Below are 26987 nucleotides of genomic sequence, written 5' to 3'. Positions count from 1 at the left end.
TTGCAAATCAGCAAAATGTCAGCCAGGGGTAATTTTATTGAGTACAATGATGACAAGGGGCATCCTCTACGTCTAAAGGAAAGAAGGTTTAATCATCATCACAGATGGCGATACTTTCCTATAAGAGCAGTGAGACTATGGAGCTCTCCGCCCCATAATGGTGTAATTGAGGGCTGAGGGCTGCATAACATGTGGGCCGCATGTGGTTTGTCATTTTGCTGCAGCCCTTTCAGACATTAATACGTTTGAAGACTGGTACAGCAGCATGATGAGGTCATTACACTGCTACCGGCGCCGCAAGGAACTATTCTCACTGCCCCAGCTGCAGCAATGTCTTCATGCTCCTCCTCCCCTCCTCTATACTTCTGTGCATGCTGCATTGACTTCTGTTGGCGCGTCTAGTGTAAGCACGCACACCTGCTTGTTTAGGGCCCACGCGTACCCGCAAAGATGCCCTCAGCCAATAGCTGGGAGGCATCTTGTATAAAAGGCACACTCCCCAATAAGTAGGTGCCTGAGAAACCCTCATAGTTTGTTAGTGGAAGTGTGTGTGCAACTGTATGTTTCCAGGTCCCCCTGCAGTACCAGGGACCGGGTTCCTGGCAGTCATCTGCAGCTCAGGCCTGACTCCACCATCAGGAACTAGTGAACACCAGGTAGCTGCCTAGCTGCGCCCCTCCTAGGCAAGCCCTGCACAGTGGATCGACGAACCTTGTGCGGCCCCAGCGAGCGTGACACGGAGTCAAGAAAATTTTTTTCCCCATGTAAGGGTATGTTCACACGTTCCTGATTTCCATCCTTTTTTTTTCAGGACTGTTTTTTAAAAAACTGCAGCTCTTGGCAGAAAACGCAGGTCCTTTTTTTGGTCCTTTTTTGATGCGTTTTTTGATGCGTTTTTTGGTGCGTTTTTTGATGCAGTTTTCTAGCCAGAGTCTGTGTGTTTTCTAGGAATTTTTTTAGGGTTAAAATGGCTGAAAATACCCTAACCCTACCCCTAACCCTAACCCTACCCCTAACCCTACCCCTAACCCTACCCCTAACCCTAACTCTAACCCTACCCCTAACCCTACCCCTAACCCTAACCCTATTCTAACCTTAGTGAAAAAAAAAAAAAAAAATTCTTTATTTTTTTTATTGTCCCTACCTATGGGGGTGACAAAGGGGGGGGGGTCATTTACTATTTTTTTTATTTTGATCACTGAGATAGGTTATATCTCGGTGATCAAAATGCACTTTGTAACGAATCTGCCGGCCGGCAGATTCGGCGGGCGCAATGCGCATGCGCCCGCCATTTTGCAAGATGGCGGCGCCCAGGGAGAAGACGGCCGGACGGACACCGGGACGCCGGGTAAGTATAAGGGGGGGAGATTAGGGCACGGGGGGGCATCGGAGCACGGGGGGGGGGCATCGGAGCACGGGGGGTGACATCGGAGCACGGGGGGGTGGGATCGAGGCAGCCACACTCCACCCACGCCTTCCGCCCGCTTCCCCGCACTTCCTGCTGCAGCGGTTCTGCACCACGAACCGCAATAAAGCCCGCAGATCTATTTTTGATCTGCGGGTTTTACTGCGGGTTTGACCTCACAATGGAGGTCTATGGGTGCAGAACCGCTGCTGTTTTACAAAAAGAAGTGACATGGTACTTCTTTTTTACCGCAGCTAATCAGTGCGTTTTTTTTTTTTCAATTCAGGACCATGTGCACAGTGGGTCCTGTTTTCCATAGGGTACAGTGTACTGTACCCTGCATGGAAAACAGCCGCGGAACCGCAGCGGCAAAACCGCTGCGTTTCCGCGGTAAAAAACGCACTGTGTGAACATGGCCTAAGGGGATATTAGTACAATGGCATGTAAAAGTTTGGGTACCCCTGGCTAAAACTACTGTTATTGTGAATAACAGCAAATTGAAGATGAAATGATCCTAAAGGTTTCCTTTTGTATTTTAGGAAAAAAACATATATTATAAGCTTTTACGTTTTTAAAAATGACAAAAAGGAAAATGGGCCAATGCAAAAGTTTGGGCCCCCCGTGTGGTTAGTACCTAGTAGCACTCCCTTTTGAAAGTATCACGGCTTGTAAACGCTTTTTGAAGCCAGCCTAGAGTCTTTCAATTCTTTTCATCCTTTCTTCCTTGGAAATTTTTTCCAGTTTTGTGAGATTCCCAGGTAGTCTTGCATGCACTGCTATTTTGAGGTCTAGCTACAGATTGTCAATGATGTTCAGATCAGGGGACTATGAGGGCCATTGTAAAACCTTTAGCTTGCGCCTTTTGAGATAGTGTATTGTGGATTTTGACATGTGTTTAGGATCATTATCCATTTGTAGAAGCCATCCTTTTTTCAACTTCAGCTTTTTTTATACAGACGGTGTAATGTTTGCATCAAGAATTTGTTGAAATTTCATTGAATCTATTCTTCCCTTTACCTGTGAAATTTTCCTTGTGCCATTGGCATGCATCAGGCTTGTTTAGATGTTATTTTGCATACTAGTTCTCACTCTGAATTTTATGATGAGAACGCAGGAGAAGTTTTCTTCTGATGACTCTTCCATGAAGGCGATATTTGTGCAGGTGTCTCTGAACAGTAATAATAATTTTATTTATATAGCGCCAACATAGTTTGCAGCGCTTTACAAATTAACAGTAGAACAATGTGCCACAACTCCAGAGTCTGTTAAATCTTTCTGAAGGTCTTTTGCAGTCAAGCGGGAGTTCTGATTTGCCTCTCTAGCAATCCTACGAGCCTTATAAACTATGAAACATGAGGCAAATCACTAAAAAATGTGTGTGGGAGGGCTTGTTTTTTACATGGCGAGCTACAGCAAATAGCCCACAGCACTCACACACTGGCCGCACCCTGCACACAACCCTGACACACTGGCCATATACTGCACACAGCCCTGACACACTGGTCGTATACCGCACACAGCCCTCACACACTAGCCGTATACCATACACAACACTGGCTGCATACCGTACAAAACACACACACTGTCCATAACCGCACACAGCACTCAAATACTGGCCATATATCGCACACAGCATTCACACACTGCCAACAGCACTCACACAATGGCTGTATACTGCACACAGTCCTGACACACTGGCTGTATACCGCATATGGCACTCACACACTGGCTGTATACCATACACAGCAGTCACACACTGGCCCTATACCACACATAGTCCTGACACACTGGTTGCATACCCCACACAACACTCACACTGGCTGTGTACAGCACTCGCACACTAGCTGTTTACTACACACAGCTTTGACACACTGGCAGTATATCTCACACAGCCCTGATACACTGGCTGTATACTGCACACAGCCCTGACATACTGGCTGTTTACCGCACACAGCCCTCACACACTGGCTGTATACCGCACACAGCACTCACACACTTGCCGTATACCACACACTGCTCGTATACCGTACACAGTACTAACACAATGGTCGTATACTGCACACAGCACTCACTCATTGTTCGTATACCGCACACAATACTCACACCCTGGCTGTATGCCACACACCACACACAACACTCACATACTGGCCGTATACCATACACTACTTAGATACTGTACAAAGCACTCATACAATGGCCGTATACCACACATAGTCCTGACACCTGATACACTGGCTATATACCGGACACAACACACACACACACGCACACACTGGTTGTTTACCGCCCACAGCACTCACATATTGCTTGTATACCGCACACAATACTCACACACTAGCTGTATGCCGCACACAGCCCTCACACACTGGCTGTATATCGCACACAGCACACACACACTGGCTGTATATCGCACACAGCACTCACACACTGCTCGTATACCACACACAGCAATCACACTGGCCGTACACAGCACACACACACACTAGCTGTATACCGCACACAGCAATCACAATGGCCGTATACACCACACTGCACTCACACACTTGCTGTATACAGCACACACACACTATATAACACGAAACCAAATAGAACACTTTAAATATTCTGCCCATGAATTGAGTCTAAATAATCCTCATATCATAGGCCTTCTAACGTCAAATGGACACTCCTGATAACACTATATAACCAAAAGAGAAAAATGGAGTACTCAGTCCAAACCTTTTTAGCAAAACCGTATACAATACTTTATTAATAATTCATCAATACAGTAATAGCATAATAATACATAATTTTAACACAAAAGCAGGGTAAGGGTAGTCACAGGTAACCCGGCTGGTAATGGTTAACAATAAAGTGCATAGTGCCCATAATTTTATTGGGAAGCTCACCCCCAACACATATCCATTAAAGCATTTAGCGGTTTTCACAATGTTGCGGCATACCAGTATGCAGTTGGAATACAAGTATTCATTCAGGGAGCTTACCCATATTATTGTGCAGAGCCGGGCCCGTGTCACACCGCCACCGACGCGCGTTTCGCTGATCTTTCTCAAGGTGACCGCACCTTGAGAAAGATCAGCGAAACGCGCGTCGGTGGCGGTGTGACACGGGCCCGGCTCTGCACAATAATATGGGTAAGCTCCCTGAATGAATACTTGTATTCCAACTGCATACTGGTATGCCGCAACATTGTGAAAACCGCTAAATGCTTTAATGGATATGTGTTGGGGGTGAGCTTCCCAATAAAATTATGGGCACTATGCACTTTATTGTTAACCATTACCAGCCGGGTTACCTGTGACTACCCTTACCCTGCTTTTGTGTTAAAATTATGTATTATTATGCTATTACTGTATTGATGAATTATTAATAAAGTATTGTATACGGTTTTGCTAAAAAGGTTTGGACTGAGTACTCCATTTTTCTCTTTTGGTTATATAGCACACACACACTAGCTGTATATCACACACAGCACACACACTAGCTGTATATCGCACAAAGCACACACACACTGGCTGTATACCGCACACAGCACTCACACACTGGCTGTATACCGCACACAGCACTCACACACTGGCTGTATACCGCACACAGCACTCACACACTGCTCGTATACCACACACAGCAATCACACTGGCCGTATACACCACACTGCACTCACACACTTGCCGTATACAGCACACACACACTAGCTGTATACCGCACACAGCGCACACACACTGGCTGTATACCGCACACACACACTGGCTGTATACCGCACACAGCACTCACACCCTGCTCGTATACCACACACAGCACTCACACTGGCCATATACACCACACTGCACTCACACACTTGCTGTATACAGCACACACACACTTGCTGTATACAGCACACACACACTGGCTGTATACTGCACACAGCACTCACACACTAGCTGTATACAGCACACGCACACACTGGCTGTATACCGCACACAGCACTCACACTGGCCGTATAACGCACACATACACTGCACGCCGATGTCACTTTTATATTACACATATGATACAAACATTGCTCAGACAAAAGAACATCTTTCACTTATTCAATGGACTACACTGAACACCTGAACTGCTTGAGCTGCAATCCCCAATGACAAATCAGATGTCACACTTATATGCTTTTTTCATGAGTAGGGGCATCTCTGCCTGACACACTGCCTGTTCCAGACCAGCCTCTTTCACTGTGCTTCGCCCATCTTTTCGGTCTGAGGGTCTCCCCAGTCTGTTGCTGCCCCTGTGTCCAATGTAACTTCAGGCACAGCACTTGCTCCCCATGTTATGAGGCTGCTGGCAGCCTAAACTATCAGAGCTCAAAGGCTATAGCAATAAGCAAGTCTATCACTGATCGGCCAATAACTTCTGGCTTTACTTCTGTCTCTGCATAAGTTCACTGAGAGCAGATGAGAGGAGACAGAGGCCGCTCCCCGTCTCTCTGATTCTAACTGCGATGTGACAGGACAGTGTGCAGGAGCCCAGAGGGAGAGCAAGTCGCCCCCACTGCAGTCTGCCAGCCAGTGCCATGTGCACAGGTCGCATATAGCTAAGGCTGGCCATGGCTGCAAGGATCGCATTCACTAGGACCCTGCCATGGCAGCCCATCATCACCCTGCGATTGTTTAGTGGGAGGGCCGATAGGAGCCAGTCCATGTGCACACTGGCAGCTGTTAGTGATTGACAGTGGTATCTAAATGGTTAAACAGCAGTGATCGGAACGAGCTATATAACATAGCTGACATCTGCATATGGAACAGGCTTCGCTTATCCCTTTACACACTCTTGCATCCAGCATGTGCTAAGCATGTATGGGAGATGTTGGGAAGGGGTTAATCTGAATTCTGTAAGTTGTTGATCCGCTCCTATTCATTTGTATAGGAGCTGAACTGTAGTACCCAGGAATGACCACTAGACATTATTCAGATCTTTGGTGTATCTCTCCATGAACTGTTTACTACTGATTGGGGGGGTTGCTGGGTGTCTGTCCCCCCAATGATTTGATATTGCTGACCCATCCAAAGGACAAGTCACAAACATCATAGTAGTGGTAAACCCCTTAAAGAAAATATATGGTTTTTAAGGGGTTGCCTAGTCAAAACCAATAAGTCTGCAGTCACTCTGTGTGGCTGCAGTGTTATGGATCCACCCAGCACACGTACTGTGCGCTGTGGAAACTCTCCGGTTTCAGACTCTGGAACGGAGGGTATGTATGAGTTACATATACTCCCGACCATTGGGCATGGCCTCGATACCCAATTGGGCTGAATCTCGATGTCTCCATACATCATGTCCAAACATTTAAATGAGTTATCCATGACTTCTGTCATCTTCGTATATGGGGTTACATAGTAAATGCATGCCTGTTCTGCCTGAAGCTAATCTTGCTGATGGCAATGCCTCGGCTTTCTCAGAAGTCTTCTTTTTTGCTCTGCTCTGTTGACGGGACGTCTTCCAATGTCATGCTGATTGATAGCCAACTCCCAGCTGCCTAACTGTGGGGAGCCAGCTGTCAATCTGCATGATGTCTGTAATGACTACCTGTTGACAGAACAGACCAAAAGAAATGGTGCTGCTCTGTTGACTGCAGGCGAATCGCTGGCAGAGATCATCCCCTTGCAGGACAGGCAGGTAGTTAGCAACTATCTTCCTGTTGGTTCTTAGAGAATGGCCCAACAACCAGACAATGGATCCCAAGAGAGACACCATACAGGGGATAGATTTTAAAAAATGCCTTTATTGAATTTATATGGCAATAGAAGTATATAATAACAAACAATGGTGCGCATAATAGGACATGGAATCAACCCATATAATAGCTCAAATAACTCATAGTGGCAGACCCTCCCATATATATATATATATATATATATATATATATATATATATATATATATATCAGGTTTACTTCAGGATATATACAAAAGTGCAATAAAAGAAAGTGCAACAGTGCAAAAATATACTATTATAAAACACCTAAAATGCACATAATATGTGCTATACATACATGTATATGTAACTGGCAAAGAAGTGCAATGTGCTTATATCAAATCAATCCAATGTAACAACACCGAGGGTCAAAATTAAGGTGCACAGTGCAAGGGAAAAATTATAGCAATGATACTAATCCTGAGTATTACCTTGGAGGAGGGGGAAGGGTCGCCACGTCCTATATGCTGCACCCCTACGCACGTTTCAGACTTTTGTCCTTCATCAGGGGGTTGCCTAACTGTGGGGAGCCAGCTGTCAATCTGCATGATGTCTGTAATGACTACCTGTTGACAGAACAGACCAAAAGAAATGGTGCTGCTCTGTTGACTGCAGGGGAATCGCTGGCAGAGATCATCCCCTTATAGGACAGGCAGGTAGTTAGCAACTATCTGCCTGTTGGTTCTTAGCCCTATACACAAAAATAATAAAAGTCTTGGATAACCCCTTTAAGTGCACATTCCTTCTACTTGTTTGCAATCTACTTCCTCCCTTTTCTGGCTCTATGAAGCCAGAGCTCTTATTCAAAGAAAATGTGGCATGGAGATCGAGGGAAACCAAGCAAGTGAGAATAAACACTTACATGTTTGGACGCGTCATGGGAGCACCAAGCTTGATTTGAACAGTTATTCTGTGCTGACAGAGTCCCTTTAACCTGGGTTGTAACAAGTGCTAAGATTAAAATTCCCTTAATGTCAGATTGCTGCCAGTTCTAAAATTAAAAGCTTAGTGGTATAACTTCTCATCATGTCCCTGTTCCTTGGGATCATAGTTTCTCAATTGAGATGCCCTAGTTCCTTCATTCCAGTGCAATCTGTTTTATACCTTTGTATATGTAAGCACATGGTCGGGAAGTCAGAGCTTGGAAGGAAATCTCAGGGCATCTGGCCAAATCATTACTGTGAGCTGTACATCTGCACATTTTGTAAACCATGGTATATGTAATGGAAAGATTTCTTTTGCCTACGCAATTAAAAAAAAAAAAAAAAGAACCTTGGGATAGTGATTTTTTTGCTGGCACTATTGTGTAAAAAGTAGTTCATATATTTTTTTTAATAGTTTTTTGTTGTTTTTTTTTTTGTAACACAGCAGTATAGTAGGAATTTTACTTATGATTGTTAGGCGCTTGCAAATAGAAACACAAATGCTATTTTAGTTTTATTCGTGACTATTCTGTAGTCTTTTATAAGTCCATTGTAGCCATAGCAGCTTGTGTGATGGATGCACAGCATGCCCTGCAACAGAAGGAATCATATGCTTAAAAGGACAAAACAAGCTATATATGGTAGCATGAATTTTGACTTTTGTATACTTATGTAATCAGACACCGCATAACAATTTTCACAATAAGGAATTCCCCGATTCAGACTAAACCCAATGAAAAACAGCAGAATTCTTCCAAAGGTTTACATATTTACTCACTTAAAGTGAATCTGTTACCACATTTTACCTATCTAAACTATGAATATGGGCATACAGGTTATAGACTGTTGAAACATTTCTACCTGTGTGCCTCATATCAGATGCCTTGTTGTTGAGACATCATCTTTCATAACTTTATGTAAATGACCTCTTCCAGGCTCTGGGGAGGACTTTGCCTGATAGATATCTCTGCCTCCAGAGCTTATTTTATATGAAGGGGGAGTTACCAGTGTGATGGCCGCTCTCTGCTCTCCTGATCTCACAACAGAGCTAGTGATTATATTTGACACATTTGCAGCCTCCATCTCACACCCAGACAGGGTTGCAATATTGTTGTAATATAGCAAAGCTCAGAGAGAAGAAAAACATGTGTTTGCAAGAAGACAAGGTTCATTTCTCCTATTCTGTGTTAGGTCCATTTCACACATTAGTTTTTTTGCCATCAGTCACAATCCTTTGGCTCGACGGATCCGTCTCATCAGTTTTTCACAATCTGCGACGGATCCGTTTTTTTTATGGATCCGACTAGTGGATCTGGCTAATTGGATCAGAGCACGCTCAGTTAAAAAAAAAAACCGGAATCCGTCATTTGACGGATCTGCCGCCCATAGGCTTCCATTCAAGCAAACGACGGATGGCGACGGATTCGTTGCTGTCCGTTTTTTCGACGGACACAAAATTTTTACTTTGTTCGTTGTCTCTGGCCGCCGGACAAACAATTTTTGACGGATCTGGCGAACGACAGATGAAATGTGAGGCCATCCATCGCAATCCGTCACTAATACAAGTCTATAAGAAAAAAACGGATCCAGCGGATCCGTTTTTTTCAAAATTCAACGGATTGCTACTGATAGCAAAAAACTGATGTGTGAAAAGGGGCCTTAGTTAGTTGTCTCATACTGGTAACCTCCACCTTCTATTTAAAATAAGCTCTGGAGGCAGAGTTATCTTAAAGGCAGCATCCGCCCCATAGCCTGGAAAAGGTCATAAAAGATAATTTCTCAGCAACAAGGCATCTGATATGAGGCACACAGGTAGAAATGTTTTCAACAGTCTATAACCTGTATCCCCATGTTAACAGTTTAGATAGGTCAAATGTGGTGACAGGACAGATTCCTTTTAATGCAGATTAAGCCTTATAACAATTAAACAATAATTCTCCGAATATAATGTTTATCTAATATATAAAGCTGAATGTGTGTGTGTATGTGTGTGTGTGTGTGTTTGTGTGTATGTTCGGGATTGGCATCTGCACCGTCGCAGCTACAGCCACAAAATTTTGCACAGTCACACGTCTGGACCCCGAGAGCGTCATAGGCTATGTTGTGAAGCGAAATTTTAACCCCGCGCGTTCCAATTCACCAAACAATTTTGCCCCTATCTACATAATGGGGAAAAAAGTGAAAGGAAAAGTGTTGGAGGCGTCGCAGCTACAGCCACAAAATTTTGCACAGTCACACGTCTGGACCCTGAGAGCGTCATAGGCTATGTTGTGAGGTGAAATTTTAACCCCGTGCTTTCCAATTCACCAAACAATTTTGCCCCTATCTACATAATGGGGAAAAAGTGAAAGGAAAAGTGTTGGAGGCGTCGCAGCTACAGCCACAAAATTTTGCACAGTCACACGTCTGGACCCCGAGAGCGTCATAGGCTATGTTGTGAGGTGAAATTTTAACCCCGCGCTTTACAATTCACCAAACAATTTTTCCCCTATCTACATAATGGGAAAAAATGAAAGGAAAAGTATAGGAGGCAAATTGACAGCTGCCAGATGTGAACAAGGGGGACTTAAAGAATGAGAGCGATGGCGCCAAAGAGTATATACCGTACAGTTGCTAAGGTAGGGCCCCGACATGGGATACTCACCACACACGGGGATATGAACACACACACAAAATGCGCCACACACTACCACGTGCTTGAACACATATTACCCTCCGCACACATTTCACCACAAATACACCAACCTCGCCACTTAAAAGTCGAAACACAAAAGTCGCCGCTCAAAACTTGCCACGCGCAGAACTCGCCACATGCAAAAACTAGGCTCTTGCAAAACTCGCCACAAGTGCAAAACTCACCTCATGGAAAACTCGCCACACGCAAAACTTGCACACGCGGAAAAATTGCCACATGCACAAAAGTTGCAACACATGCAAAAGTTGCCTCACACAAAACTTGCACATACTCAAAAGGCACCACACATAAAACTCACCACGCGCAAAACTCGCCATGCGCAAAACTTGCTGCACACAACTTGCTACACTAACCTGTCACATGCAACTCGACACACAAAAAGTTGCTACACGCATGTTGCTACACAAAACTCATCTCACAAAAGTCGCTACATGCATGTCGACACACGCAACTCACACACAACTTGACAAACGAAACTCGGCCTAAAACACACACAAGTCTGGTATTATCCTTCAAAAATAAAAATCTGATTAATAAGCAGACAAACTACAAGAGCAACAAATGTACCATATAGGAAATACGGCAGCGGTCAGTCACATGACCTGTCTATTATGTGTATGTGTGAGCTAATATATACTGCCAGGGGGAGGGCTTCCTGTTGGCTGGGGATTTATCAGGCTGCCAATTTAGCTTACAAATACTGAGGTAAAAATACTGAGCAAATAACGTGTGAACAAGGTCTAATACAGGAGGAGATGACACACAGGTATATACTATATACAGGGGAATGACACAAGTATATACTATATACAGGAGGAGATGACACACAGGTATATACTATATACAGGAGCAGATGACCTACAGGTATATACTATATACAGGAGGAGATGACATACAGGTATATGCTATATATAGAAGATGACATATACTATATACAGGAGGAGATTACACACAGATATATACTATATACAGGGGAGATGACACACAGCAGGTATATACTATATACAGGGGAGATTACATACAGGTATATACTATATACAGGAGATGACATACAGGTGTACTATATATAAGGGAGATGACAAACATGTATATACTGAGGTGAAAATGTGAGGTGAAAATGAAAAAGTGTGAGTTCAAAATGAGAGGAGTGAGGGAAAATAGTGGAGTGATCGGAAAATGACAGATGTGAGGTCGAAATGACAAGTGTTAGGGGGAAATGAGAGGAGTGAGGGAGAAAATGAGAGGTGTGAAGGAGAAAATGAGAGATGTGAGGGGGAAAATGAAAGATGTGATTGGGAAAATGAGAGGTGTGATGGGAAAATAAGAGAAGTGAGGTGCTATAACTAACCACAGATATTTACTATGCCCAGGCAACGCCGGGCTCTTCAGCTGGTTTGTGATATTGTTTCAAGATAGGTCTTGTGGAAAGGAATGAAAACAGTGGCCTCGTTAGCTACTGGGTGCCTCCACACAAACTATGAGATGATTTGCAGCAATAGGTGGCTGTAGGTATTGATCTAGTAAATTGCATCATAAACAAATATTTTAATGTTTTGGGAGACCCAATTATCGATCGGTAGTGTCTTCAAAATAATGGCAGAGTTTGGAGACCTGACTGATTACAAAAGTTAATTGGAGGAATTTACAGCTTGTAGAATAAATATTGAACACCAATTTTCTAAGTAACATGTATACTCGTGTTTAAGCCGAGTTTTTCAGCACATTTTTTATGCTGAAAAAGCCCCCCTCGGCTTATAACCCAAGTGAAGGTCCCACTTACGGTATTTTTTGGACTATAAGACGTTGGAGGAGCGGCAGAGCAGCGTGTTACAGGAGGCAGGAGCTGGCTGCTGCAACTAACACCTGTGCCCACTGCAAAAGAGAAATGCATTTTCACTACTCTCCACGCCCATGGGAGAAGAGAGCAGTGAATTTTCATTTCACTTTAGTAGTGGACACGCTGTTAGCTGCAGCAGCCGGCTTCCTGCAGCTGCTGGGCTCTGAAGTGTGCCCGCTACTTAAGGGAATGAATATTCTGTGCTCTCCACTCAGTGCTTCAGGATTGTAAGGAGGGGTGAGCATCTCAATAGCTTTCTTTCTGTCTGTTGTGAGGTGCTTCACTCCCTCAGAAATACAGTCTTCCAAAAACTTTCATGGTTGTACAGCAAATTTGGAGTTTCCTTTTAGAAGCTTTGCAACCACTGTCTGCAAGAAACTGTAGGAGGGACAGTGTTTTCGATAGTCTTTTTTACTGGGACAGCAAAGGAGTATATCATTGACATACTAGAGAAAGACTGCCTGGTTAGATGGTCTTTGCAAGTAAGACATGGCGGCCATGTATTGCTGGGCGAATTTGGGGCTCTTTGGGGGATATTACCCAGCTGTACAGTTTGCTCTTGTGTGCAAAGGCAAACAAATACCAAGAATCAGGGTGGAATTTTACTGAGAACAAAACATTGGCCAGATCAATGACCATGAAATTGGTGGCTGTGTGGGAAATCTGTACCAATAGCGTATGCAGGTTATTCACAATGGGTGTATTGAGGACAGTGGCCCCATTAACAGCCCGCAAGTCATGGACAATGTGGTATTGGGCTGACCTTTCTCTACTTTTTTCTTGACTGGGAACATTGGGGTATTGCATGGCTTTAGGTCAACGCTAACTGGGGGCACAGATAGGCGTTCTACATCTGCTGGCCCATTGGACCAGAGGTATTCTGGTATAGCAGACAGAAACTGGGTTGTCTCCTCTTTGGAGCATACTGTGACAAACCTGAACCAAGGGTTATAGTCACAGGCACCCAGTAGGCAACCCTGATTGTTTAGGGTACCAGAGACAGTGCACAGTGCCATCCTCCTGATACTGAGTGTTGGCACGTATCTTCTGCAGCAGGTTAGCACCAAGGAGATTTACAAGGTCGGTGTCGCTGAAGAGAAGTACTGAGAGTGGACTGATTGGGTTGGAAGAAAACTGTAACGGGGCGCGTCATTATTGTGTTTGGTTTTTCACTGATAGATGCTACTGCGCATGCACAGTCTGTGCCATTTTGGGAGAATTTTTTTTTCCTGAATAAATTTATATCACCAGATATAATAAATAAATGGACATTATAGATGCAGTCATGCTCAAGCGCAGGCGATCAGTGACTGGTGATAAGCCATCAGTATGAATAGCTGAGCAGAGCACCACATAAAGCCCCACCCCAGGCTGCCCCAGATCACGAGCATATCATTAACTGAAAATTGCAAATGCAGTTTAAACATCAACCACTGGACGGATTTCATCAACCAAGGTATCATTTTAATCAGTATAACGGCGCTAACCTGACACTGTCGGTAGGTTACTGTGCACAATCCTGCTGTCAGGTTTCCTTTAATTAAGGTTCTAGGTGTGGCTCCTACTTCTTAAGTTTCACATTCCTATATGTTCTCTCTAAGTTTCGTTTTACAAAGAAATACGCGTGCCTTCTAATCTAAAAATCAACACTAACTCCGTATCACACGAGTGGAGATACACGTAGACACAACTAAAATGGAGTCATGATAGCCAAAAAAAATATCCTGCTATCACATGTGCCATCAATATCTTAAGTAGAGGACAACCCCGTTAAGCTGCCATATCTCCTGAGACCTAAAGAGGCAGGTTGGATGATGATCAGGGACATGGCCCAGATCAGGCTGTTGTGTGGAGGAAAGGATTTTATTGTATATGAAGAACCTTCCTAGCCTCCTCCACTATTATAGAAACACTTGATAACAGAGTTATAGAGTTGTTAACTTGCAATGACTAACCAGCCTCTCATGTGGCTCAACAAGTATGAAATATGGTAAAAAAATAATTTTGGGGATTATTGGTCTTTGGTCTAAGCCACCAATGCTGGGGGAATACGTTTCTTGTGGATGAGTGGTAATGTAGGTCCATAAGTAGTTGTTAACCAAACCCTTTAATTTTGTGGGAGTTGGTTGATGTTCATTGGGACAGTGCAGTTGCAATATTTACGCCATGAGATGTTGGCGGAATGAAGGGTGGGAATATTGAATTACAAGATGCCCAAGTTTTATTGCTTCTAGGTAAACCTGCTGCTACAAGTGTATGTGTCCCTCTGCCTATCAAAAATACATTCATGTTTTAGGGTTTTCTTCTAGATGACTTGTTCCTATCTAATTTGTCCACATTGATTTTGTTTCTTATAATCAACTTTATCAACTTTATGGAGCAAATATATGGGCCCATCATGACCTTTATGGAGCACTGTATGGGGCATATTTTAATATGGCGCATCTTATGGGCCCATCATGAACTTTATGGAGCATTATATGGGGCTCCTGATTCAATACGGATATTCAAAAACACTTAACCTACTAATGTCTCAATTAATTTTACTTTTTTTGGTATCTATTTTTATGTTTGAAATTTTCCAGTAAGCTGCTGCATTTCCCACCCTAGGCTTATACTCGAGTTATTAAGTTTTCCCAGTTTTTTTGTGGCAAAATTAGGGGCCTCGGCTTATACTCAGGTTGGCTTAAACTCGAGTATATACGGTACTTATTTAGTCCCACTAGACCATTTGATCACTTGTTCAAAAAACTGCAATACGTCAATACGTTATCAAATTAACAATCTGCTATAAAACCATGCTTATGGTGGACCTTTAGGCTATGTGCACACGTAGGAAAAGAGGTGCAGAATTTTCTGCACAAAGTCCGCATCTCCTGGCAGAATCCGCAGCTGCGGATTTGCCGCGGTTTTTATGCGGAATTGATGCGGATTTTGTGCGGATTTTCTGCAGGTTTTGCTACTGCGGATTTTTAACATGGAGGGGTGCAGAAACGCTGCAGATCCGCACAAAAGAAGTGACATGCACTTCTTTGAAATCTGCAGCAATTCCGCACTGATTTTTACGCACCATCTGCACAGCTATTTTTTTATCCCATTGATTTACATTGCACTGTAAATCACAGTGCGGATCTGCAGCATTTCTGCGCGAAAAAATCCGCTGTGGATCCGCCGCAAATCCGCATCGTGTGCACATAGCCTTAGAGTAGTACCAACATGCTTAGATGGTAGCAGTAGTTATTGTGCCATGGGAGTCTAATGTGCAAGTAAATGGTTCTCTGGGATCTAAGAAATCCAAGCATATAAATGCCAGTGTTTTCAGTTGTTAAGAGGGCATTTCAAAGGTTAAACAGCAGCAATATGAGCCAACTCCAGTTGCTGCTAATAGATTCAGAGGCAGGCTGTACAACACGGTTGGCACTCCCAGTGTATGGAGCTGGCTAAGATCCTGAGTTCGCCCCATACACCTAAACCTAAACCATTTTGTCAGTTCCTTGCAGAAATATTTCATATGTGTTAATTTTGTATATATTTTACTTTTCTTTAGGTCTTATGAAAAGAGTTGAAGAAGAAATTAAATTTAATTCATATATGGTTTCTGAAAAGCTTCCAAAAGAACTGGAGAATAAGAGACTAACCCTGAGCTTCATGCAAAGAGCAATGAATGAGCAAGTAATTGACCAGTCTGATGTCACAGAACTTGAAACCAAGGTATAGATAAAGTATATGTCTACATTATTCACTGTAACGTTATACATAAATATTAGTAGTGTTATGTTTTGTACAATATCTGTGTCTCCAGAAAGTCTTTTAATTGAAATATATGTTGTTTAACTGCATCGTAATAAACAGACAAATAGATTCCCTGTATATCTGAAATCATGCCATGTATCCATATGATGTTTTTCACGTAATTTTATCTAGTGTTTCAAACAGCTAAGCGGAAATGAGACCAGCACATGATAACTGTTCTCACCAGGCAGTCATGTTTTCTTCCTTTTCCAGTTTTTATCAGATTGAAAACATTTTAAGCACATAACATAACAATTATTAGCAGAGCATCAGTGCACCACCATCATTCTAATTAGATCACATATCTCTTTCTCACACCATCCAACACTGTTAGTCTATCTTATCCTTCCCCCCACTCTTCCTTTATCACTGTTATATTTCCAGTCTCTGAATAGCGCTATTACTTTTTATTATTATAGAGTTGACTGGTCTGACAATAATAGGAAACTCGTTCCTTTGCTAGCTCCTGGTTACTCTTGGTGATCACTGCAATTTAACATGTAAAAGAGTTAAGGCTCCCATACACATTAGATTAATGCTGGCTGAACATGCTGACATTGACGAGTTCGGCCTACTGTCTACGTGTATGGGGGCGCCGGCTGACTGATGATTGGGAGAGATGTTAGTTGGGCATTGTAGGAGTCTGTACTCACTTTGCTGCAGTTGAGGTAGGCACAGGAAGCAGTATTGTTGAAATGTCCAGGCAAGTTTAATAAGACCTGCATAAACTGCTCTTGATAGCCAAAACAAACGAACCGCCTTTTCCGGCACAAAGAGAAAAGCAAACAGAAAAATAAACACTCCATATAGTACTGCGGGTCCACCCGCTCAGGTCAGTGTCTTTGGCACACAAACATTGAAGGTCTCCACACCTACAGCCACATACATTGAATGAGACATTTGGCCTCCATTTTATTAGCCAAACCACGCCCCTGGGGTTGAGATATGTGAGCTGTCATTCCCACCTATCTCTTATGACCGCTCATAAAACCCAGCCCTAGTACGCCCCAAATAACTCTCTCACCACTATACGTGCTGGAGCATACTTCCGAGCTCACATCACCGTAGCTAATAGCTGCGATGACATATATCTCCCCTCAAGGACTCGTCCGGTGGCCATCCTACATACCCTCCTCCTCTGCCCAAAGCCGGGGGACTTGGCACCTTTTGCCAACAAACAGTTGACTCTCGACAGAGCGTCAGAATTGCCATGCAGTTTCCCTGGCCTATGCTCCATAAGGAAGTTAAAATCCTGAAGTGCTATGAACCATCTGGTCACTCAGACATTGTTCCCTTTTTTCTCCCTCATTCACTTCAGTGGAGCATGGTCTGATACCAGCCTATTCTTCCTGCCCAAGAGAGAGTACCATAAACTCCTTGGATAAATCGGGTGCTACCAGCATCGGCTGTTTGCACAGGCCAGCTTCAGTTCCTGGAATGCCGTTTCAAGTACAAATACTCGATCCCCTGGGCTGAACTTTCTTACCTTGGCTGACCTATTGTACACCCTGGACTGGGCTTCCTGAGTCTTGAGGAGGTTCTCCTTCACAATGGGCATCACTTTGGCAATCCTCTTTTACATCTGGGTTGCTCCACCACGCTTCTATAGGGGGTGGTTTCAGCCTCCCAGGATTCCTTTGCCACATCCAGGAGCCCTTGAGGGCATCGTCCAGAGAGCAGTTCAAATGGGGAGAAGCCAGTGGAAGCTTGGGGAACTCCAGGTAAGGAAGCAGACAGTCCCAGTCTCAGCCGTCCTTCACTGCTTTTTTCAGCATTGCCTTCAAGGTTTTGTTAAACCTCTCCACCAGCCCATCAGTCTGGGAATGGCATACTGTGGTTCTGAGCTGGGAAATTTGCAGGGTCTTGCACAACTCTCTCATGACCTTCGACATGAAGGGGGTCCCTTGGTCCGTCAGTATCTCCTTCGGCAGCCCGATTAGGGAGAAGATATGGATCAGCTCCTTAGAGATACTTTTAGCAGAGGCATTTCTTAAGGGTACCGCCTCTGGGTACTGATAAGCATAATCCAGGACCACCAGTATGTATTGATGTCCTCTTGCAGACTTTACCAGGGGTCCCACCCGGTCCATCGCTATCCGCTCGCATGGGGCCTCAATTATGGGCACCGGTACCTGACGACTATACGTGCTGGAGCATACTTCCGAGCTCACATCACCGCAGCTAATAGCCACGATGACACATACCTCCCCTCAAGGACTCGTCCGGCGGCTTTCTTACAGCATACATATGATTTCGGACTGACGATTGCATTGTTCTCCCCAAGATAATCCACAAGCTAACGTGACAGCGGCATTCTCACAGAGCACTCCTTTGTATGGTAGTCTCATCTAAGATGGTTGGCAGCTGAAACATCGTTTAGATGTTATCGCCTATCCATTGATTAGGTGATAATCTACTGATTGATAGAACTGGAGCTCTGAAATGTCAATGGCGCACTTAACGGACAATGCACACCACAGCTTCATTCATTTTGTATTGGACTACCAGATGTAGCAAAGTACAGCACTTCTTTTGTCGGCAGTCCCATCAAAAATGAATAACCAGTGCCACAAAAGGGTTACTCTGCCCCTTGCCAGTGCTTTGACTTTGATGTTCTTTCTTGAGTCTGATTACCTTTACCTCTGCATGATTATTTATTGTTGCATATTATCTGTGATTCTTTGTTGCTATTTTGATTGTTATTCGCGTCCCTGATGAACTAAACATTTTGTTCGGCTATAGTTTGCACTAGTGGTAATTATTATTGAAGTGTATAGCCTATGTGTTTTTGACCTTGGTGTTCCTAATCTATTTTTATGATGCAAATAAATCTTACCTTTCTAATCAAAACTGGCCCGTGATGGAAAAGAAATAAAACATAAATAAAACTATATAAATTTGGAAATGCCATCATTGTAGCCACAGAATAATGTTAACACCTTATTTATGCACCACATAAAAAGACATATTTAAAAATGTAATAAAAAAACACAAATACAAAATCGCTGCTTTTTAAATTTCTCTCGAAAAAGAGATAATAAGTCCTATATACTCCAACTGACAAATGCAGCTCATCACACAAAAAGACAGACACTTACTGCTACGTAACGAAAATGAAAAGAAAAATAAAAGGCCTACTTCTTATCATCGGATCAAAAGTGTCCAGTTTTGGCTTACTATATTTAACTCTAGCTACCGGTACTTCCCTGGGTATGCCTGTCTTTATTTGTTTTGGTTATATATATATATATATATATATATATATATATATATATATATATATATATATATATATATATATATATATATATGTATATATATATATATATATATACATATATATATATATATATATATATATATATATATATATATATTACTAGATGGTAGCCCGATTCTAACACATCGGGTATTCTAGAATATGTATGTAGTTTTATTTATGAAGATTTTAGAATAATACATTGGATACACAGGATTCGGCCGGCCGTGACCAATTAGCGAAGCGTGGTTCAAATCCCGCGCCAATTCGTGGCCGGACTGTGCCTGTCGCTGATTGTTCGCGGCCGGCCACGTAGTATATAGCACAGCCAAGTAGTATATAGCACAGCCTCATAGTATATAGCACAGCCCACGGAGTATATAGCACAGCCCATGCAGGATATAGCACGGCCCACGGAGTATATAGCACAGCCCACGGAGTATATAGCACAACTCGCGTAGTATATTGCACAGCCCGCGCAGTACCACGCACGTAGTGTATAACACAGGCCACATAGTGTATAGCACAGCCCACGCAGTATATTGCACAGCCCGCGTAGTACATTGCACAGCCTGCGTACTATATTGCACAGCCCACAAAGTACATTGCACAGCGTATATAGCACAGCCCACGTAGTATATAGCACAGCCCACGTAGTATATTGCCCAGCCCACATAATATATTGCACAGCCCACGCAGTATATAGCAATGTGGGCACCATATCCCTGTTAAAAAAAAAAAGAATTTAAATAAAAAATAGTGATATACTCACCCTCCGTTGGCCCCCAGATTGAAGCGGTTACCGACGCTCCTCGCGCACTCCAGTCTGAATAGTGCATTGCGGTCTCGCGAGATGATGACGTAGCGGTCTCGCGAGACCGCCACGCCATCATCTCGCGAGACCGCAATGCATGGAGCGGTCACCGGGGCGTCGCGAGGAGCGGGAAAGGCCTGTTCCTGATCTGGGGGGCCGACGGACGTTGAGTATATAACGATTTTTTATTTTTTAAATTATTTTTAATATTAGATCTTTTTACTATTGAGGCTGCATAGGCAGCATGAATAGTAAAAAGTTGGTCACACAGGGTTAAAAGCAGCGTTAACCGAGTGCGTTACACCGCGGTCAACGCTGCCATTAACCCTGTGTGAGCGCTGACTGGAGGGGAGTACAGAGCGGGCACTGACAGCGGGGAGGAAGAAGCGGCCATGTTGCCGCCGGACTGTGCCCGTCGCTGATTGGTCGTGGCTGTTTTGCCACGACCAATCAGCGACTTGGATTTCCATGACAGACAGAGGCCGCGACCAATGAATATCCGTGACAGACAGGCAGAAGGACAGATGGAAGTGACCCTTAGACAATTATATATATATATATATATATATATATATATATTGCCTAAGGGGTACTTCCGTCTTTCTGTCGGCAACTATCGTAACGGAAATCCTGCGACGCTGATTGGTCTCGCCAGCTGCCTGTCATGGCTGCCGCGACCAATCAGCGACGGGCACAGTCCGATTAGTCCCTCCCCTACTCCCCTGCAGTCAGTGCCCGGCGCCCGCTCCGTAATCCCCTCCAGTCACCGCTCACACATGGTTAATGCCAGTGGTAACGGGCAGCGGGTACCGCACTCCCTTACCGCTGCTATTAACCCTGTGTGTCCCCAACTTTTTTACTATTGATGCTGCCTATGCAGCATCAATAGTAAAAAGATCTAATGTTAAAAATGATTAAAAAAAAAAACAAAAAACCTGCTATTCTCACCTTCCGTCGTTTGACGATGCGCTCGCATCAGCCGCCATCTTCCGTTCCTAGAGATGAATTGCGAAATTACCCAGAAGACTTAGCGGTCTCGTGAGACCGGTAAGTGATCTGGGTAATTTCGCAATGCATCCTGGGAACGGAAGATGGCGGCAGCCTCGCGCGCATCGCCAGAGTTTCGCTGGATCCTACGGGGTGGGTATATAACTATTTTTTATTTTAATTATTTTTTTAACAGGGATATGGTGCCCACTAGAGTTGAGCGACCTTGACCTTTTTAGAGTCGAGCCGGGTTTCGCGAAACCCGACTATCTCAAAAGTCGGGTCGAGTGAAATCGGCCGATTATGACGTAAAGTCGGGATCGACCGAAGCACGAAACCCAATGCAAGTCAATGGGGCAGCATAGTCGGCAGTGAGTGGGGGCCAGGAAAACACCTAGAGTGCACATTTTAATGTCAAAACCATCCATTCTTCTTAATGAAGCTTGTCAAGCGTAATTTACCTTATAATAATTGGAAGGCATTTGAAATTGGGGGTCATTTGGCTAAAGTTGTGGTGGGTAGGGCTGGTTCAAGTAATTAGTGGGCCCAGGAAATCTGGACCACGTCACGGCAGTGGAGCAGGGAGAGGTAAGTATTTCAACTTTGCAAGTGCTGTGAACCTGAGCAAGCAGGGGGGGCCCACTCGTTGGCATTGGCACTGGCACAGGGTCCCTCAAAGTACAGCGGTGTGTTTGCACGGCGGGGGCGCCTCCCACCGGCAGCAACACTTTTGCGTACTATGAGAGGCCCTGTGCCAGTGACGTCGCCAACTAGTATTCCTCCCCCCACCTGATGAAGGAACCTGCACTTTCATCTGCACCTTCCTCTTTGTCCCCGTGTAAGGTGGTATGGTATGCGGGAAGAGCAACCTGACTTTCAGCAGGGTCACAATGTTGTTGTGTAGCGTGCACGGGGAATGTTGCGTTATGGGTCAATGTACCAGCAGACTCATCTATCACTGGCTGGGCAATGGGCAGGATGAGGAGGAAACACAGATATAGGCCCAAAGAATAAAGTTGGCTAAATGCAGTTCAAAATTGGTAGCACAGGAATAACCAGGGGGCATTGCAGTGGAGGACAACTGGAATGAGAGGCTGACACAGAGAGTAGGCCCAAATCAGTAAGTAGTCGAAATGCAGTTCAAAATTGGCAACCGTAGTAAACAGGCGGCACAGCTTTGTTCAGTGGAGGAGAACAGCAAGGAGTGGCAGACACCGATAGTAGGCCCCAACCCAACTAGTAGGCCAAATGCAGTCTAACATTAACAACTACTTAACGAGCGCCTGAAAACGGAATTTCAGGACAGGAAACCAGGAGAACAGCAAGGAGCGGCAGACACTGTTAGTAGGCCCCAAACCAACTAGTACGCCAAATGCAGTTGTTCCATTTAACCACAATTTAACGAGAGCCTGAAGATAGAAGCTCAGGAAAGGCAACCTGGAGAACACCTTGGAGTGGAACACACCATCTCTCTCCACCCCATACCCATTTTGTAGGCCTAATGCAGTGTAGTTTTCTACAACTACTAAACGAGAGTCGGAAGACCGAAGCAATGGCAAGGAAACCTGGGGAACACCTTGGAGTGTAACACACCATCTCTCTCCACCCCATACCCAATTTGTAGGCCTAATGCAGCCTACTTTCCGACAACTACTAAACGAGAGCATTAAGATCGAAGCTCAGGAAAGGCAACCTGGGGAACACCTTGGAGTGGAACACACCCTCTCTCTACACCACGGAAGGGCTGATTCTTAGGAAGGAAGGCTGTCATAAAGAAGCAGGGCGCGTCCGAGGGTGATTATATTCTTATTAGGTATATACTCACCCTCGGACGCGCCCTGCTTCTTTATTTGTAATGAATGTTTATTTGCAATGTGGTTTTGACTTACTCTATTTTTTGGGTAAATAATGATTTTATTATTTTCATTGTTTTGCATCTTCTTGGCAATAATATAAAGAAGACGCGACAGGACAACACTCGGTGGATGCCATATCTGTGTTTTAAATTGAAAAAAACTTTCAGTTAACTACTTGCAGGAGAAAGTTATTGTAGCTGGTGGCCATTTTTAGTACTGTACCAGATTTTTGTTGTATGTGTTTGTTTTTAATGTTAAAATGTCTGCATTTAATATCTCTCCAGTATTTTCTTTTTTATAAGCAAAATACTTATTTTTATATTTTCTGATGTTGGTTCCAGGGGAACACGGGCAGCAGTAGACAGGTCAGTGGAGGCCTAATGGAAGGAGGGACCGCAGACAGGCTTCGAAGCCCTAACATAATAAATTGGGCTGGCTGTAGGCAATTTAAAATTGGTTCCAGGGGAACACGGGCAGCAGTAGACAGGTCAGTGGAGGCCTAGTGGAAGGAGGGACCGCAGACAGGCTTCGAAGCCCTAACATAATAAATTGGGCTGGCTGTAGGCAATTTAAAATTGGTTCCAGGGGAACACGGGCGGCAGTAGACAGGTCAGTGGAGGCCTAGTGGAAGGAGGGACCGCAGACAGGCTTCGAAGCCCTAACATAATAAATTGGGCTGGCTGTAGGCAATTTAAAATTGGTTCCAGGGGAACACGGGCGGCAGTAGACAGGTCAGTGGAGGCCTAGTGGAAGGAGGGACCGCAGACAGGCTTCGAAGCCCTAACATAATAAATTGGGCTGGCTGTAGGCAATTCAAAATTGGTTCCAGGGGAACACGGGCGGCAGTAGACAGGTCAGTGGAGGCCTAGTGGAAGGAGGGACCGCAGACAGGCTTCGAAGCCCTAACATAATAAATTGGGCTGGCTGTAGGCAATTTAAAATTGGTTCCAGGGGAACACGGGCGGCAGTAGACAGGTCAGTGGAGGCCTAGTGGAAGGAGGGACCGCAGACAGGCTTCGAAGGGCTAACATAAGAAAAATGTCAATACAATGGTATTGACAGTGCCAGGCATTGAAGGATGTCAGCGCATAGACTAAACATTGGTGGAGCTGTGAGAGAAAATTTTGCAAGTGGTAGAGCACTGTTTGACCTGGGGGGGGACTGTCTTGTGGCCGGCGGTACAGGCCCAGGGCACCTCATATTACAACGGTGTGTCTGACGTTGGGTGCGCACCACCACCGCCAGACACTTTATTGTACTATGAGGGACCTAGTGGCAGTGCCGTCGACCAAAAGCGGGCACACCCACCTCTTCAGACAAACAGTACTCTCACGGGTGCTGGCGCCAAGTGGCGATACCACGGCCCCGTGTGGGGACTTTGGCCATTTAGGGAGGTGTTAACATGTCGGATGCTGGACAATCAGGTGCTGCAAATTACGAGATTGGAAAAGTCGTTCAGAATAGTCCACAGGCAAGACCTTTACATAGGAAAGCTAGGTGTCAGCCGGGCAAGGTGGGGCAAAAGATTTCGAAATCCAGTTGTGGTTCATTTTAATGAAGGTTAGATCATCTACATTTTGGGTAGCCAGACGAGTCCTTTTTTCTGTTAGTATTGAACCTGCAGCACTGAATACTCTTTCTGATAGGACACTAGCTGCCTGGCAAGCAAGCTCCTGCAATGCATATTCTGCCAATTCTGGCCAGGTGTCTAATTTTGATGCCCAGTAATCAAATGGGAATGACGGTTGAGGGAGAACGTCGATAAGGGATGAAAAATAGTTAGTAACCATACTGGACAAATGTTGTCTCCTGTCACTTTGAATTGATGCTGCAGTACCTGTCCTGTCTGCGGTCATAGCAAAATCACTCCACAACCTGGTCAGAAAACCCCTCTGGCCAACGACACTTCTGATTTCTGCCCCTCTAACACCTCTGGTCTGCTGGCCCCTGCAGCTCGTGTTAGAACGATCACGGGCGCTGTGTGCAGGGAATGCCAGAAGCAAACGGTCAACAAGAGTTGATTGTTTGGTTGCTAATATTAGTTCCAAGTTCTCATGTGGCATTATATTTTGCAATTTGCCTTTATAGCGAGGATCAAGGAGGCAGGCCAACCAGTGATCGTCATCGTTTATCATTTTTGTTATGCGTGTGTCCCTTTTGAGGATACGTAAGGCATAATCCGCCATGTGGGCCAAAGTTCCAGTTCTCAAATCTGTGGTTGTGCTTGGTTGAGGGGCAGTTTCAGGCAAATCCATGTCACTTGTGTCCCTCCAAAAACCAGAACCCGGCCTTGCCGCGCCAACAATTTCCACTGGCCCCGGAAAAGCTTCCTCATTAAAAATATAATCATCCCCATCATCCTCCTCGTCCTCCTCCTCCTCTTCGCCCGCTACCTCGTCCTGTACACTGCCCTGGCCAGACAATGGCTGACTGTCATCAAGGCTTTCCTCTTCCTCAGCTGCAGACGCCTGATCCTTTATGTGCGTCAAACTTTGCATCAGCAGACGCATTAGGGGGATGCTCATGCTTATTATGGCGTTGTCTGCACTAACCAGCCGTGTGCATTCCTCAAAACACTGAAGGACTTGACACATGTCTTGAATCTTCGACCACTGCACACCTGACAACTCCATGTCTGCCATCCTACTGCCTGCCCCTGTATGTGTATCCTCCCACAAAAACATAACAGCCCGCCTCTGTTCACACAGTCTCTGAAGCATGTGCAGTGTTGAGTTCCACCTTGTTGCAACGTCTATGATTAGGCGATGCTGGGGAAGGTTCAAAGAACGCTGATAGGTCTGCATACGGCTGGAGTGTACGGGCGAACGGCGGATATGTGAGCAAAGTCCACGCACTTTGAGGAGCAGGTCGGATAACCCCGGATAACTTTTCAGGAAGCACTGCACCACCAGGTTTAAGGTGTGAGCCAGGCAAGGAATGTGTTTCAGTTGGGAAATGGAGATGGTAGCCATGAAATTCCTTCTGTTATCACTCACTACCTTGCCTGCCTCAAGATCTACAGTGCCCAGCCACGACTGCGTTTCTTTCCGCAAGAACTCGGATAGAACTTCAGCGGTGTGTCTGTTGTCGCCCAAACACTTCATAGCCAATACAGCCTGCTGACGTTTGCCAGTAGCTGCCCCATAATGGGAGACCTGGTGTGCAACAGTGGCAGCTGCGGATGGAGTGGTTGTGCGACTGCGGTCTGTGGACGAGGTCTCGCTTCTGCAGGAGGACGAGGAGGAGGAGGAGGGGGTGCGAATGGCTACAGCCAACTGTTTCCTAGACCGTGGGCTAGGCAGAACTGTCTCAAACTTGCTGTCCCCTGTGGACCCTGCATCCACCACATTTACCCAGTGTGCCGTGATGGACACGTAACGTCCCTGGCCATGCCTACTGGTCCATGCATCTGTTGTCAGGTGCACCTTTGTGCTCACAGATTGCCTGAGTGCATGGACGATGCGCTCTTTAACATGCTGGTGGAGGGCTGGGATGGCTTTTCTGGAAAAAGTGTCGACTGGGTAGCTCGTAGCGTGGTACAGCGTAGTCCATCAGGGCTTTGAAAGCTTCGCTTTCAACTAACCGGTAGGGCATCATCTCTAACGAGATTAGTCTAGCTATGTGGGCGTTCAAACCCTGTGTACGCGGATGCGAGGCTAAGTACTTCCTTTTTCTAACCATAGTCTCATGTAGGG

The 26987-nt window shown here is 44.8% G+C and overlaps 1 protein-coding gene across 2 annotated transcripts in view; it reads left to right on the top strand.

Moving 5' to 3' along the window:
• Positions 1-26987, top strand: part of IFT81 (intraflagellar transport 81) — a 251786-nt gene that overhangs the window by 114560 nt on the left and 110239 nt on the right. For both annotated transcript variants that reach the window (XM_069755306.1, XM_069755309.1), the window contains exon 9: positions 16132-16295. In XM_069755306.1, the coding sequence (XP_069611407.1) occupies positions 16132-16295 (164 nt within the window). The remainder of the gene's footprint in view (positions 1-16131; positions 16296-26987) is intronic.

This window comes from Ranitomeya imitator, chromosome 1 (assembly GCF_032444005.1).
Source record: "Ranitomeya imitator isolate aRanImi1 chromosome 1, aRanImi1.pri, whole genome shotgun sequence".
Classification (NCBI taxonomy): Eukaryota; Metazoa; Chordata; class Amphibia; order Anura; family Dendrobatidae; genus Ranitomeya; species Ranitomeya imitator.
This window is presented reverse-complemented; position numbering and strand designations above follow the sequence as displayed.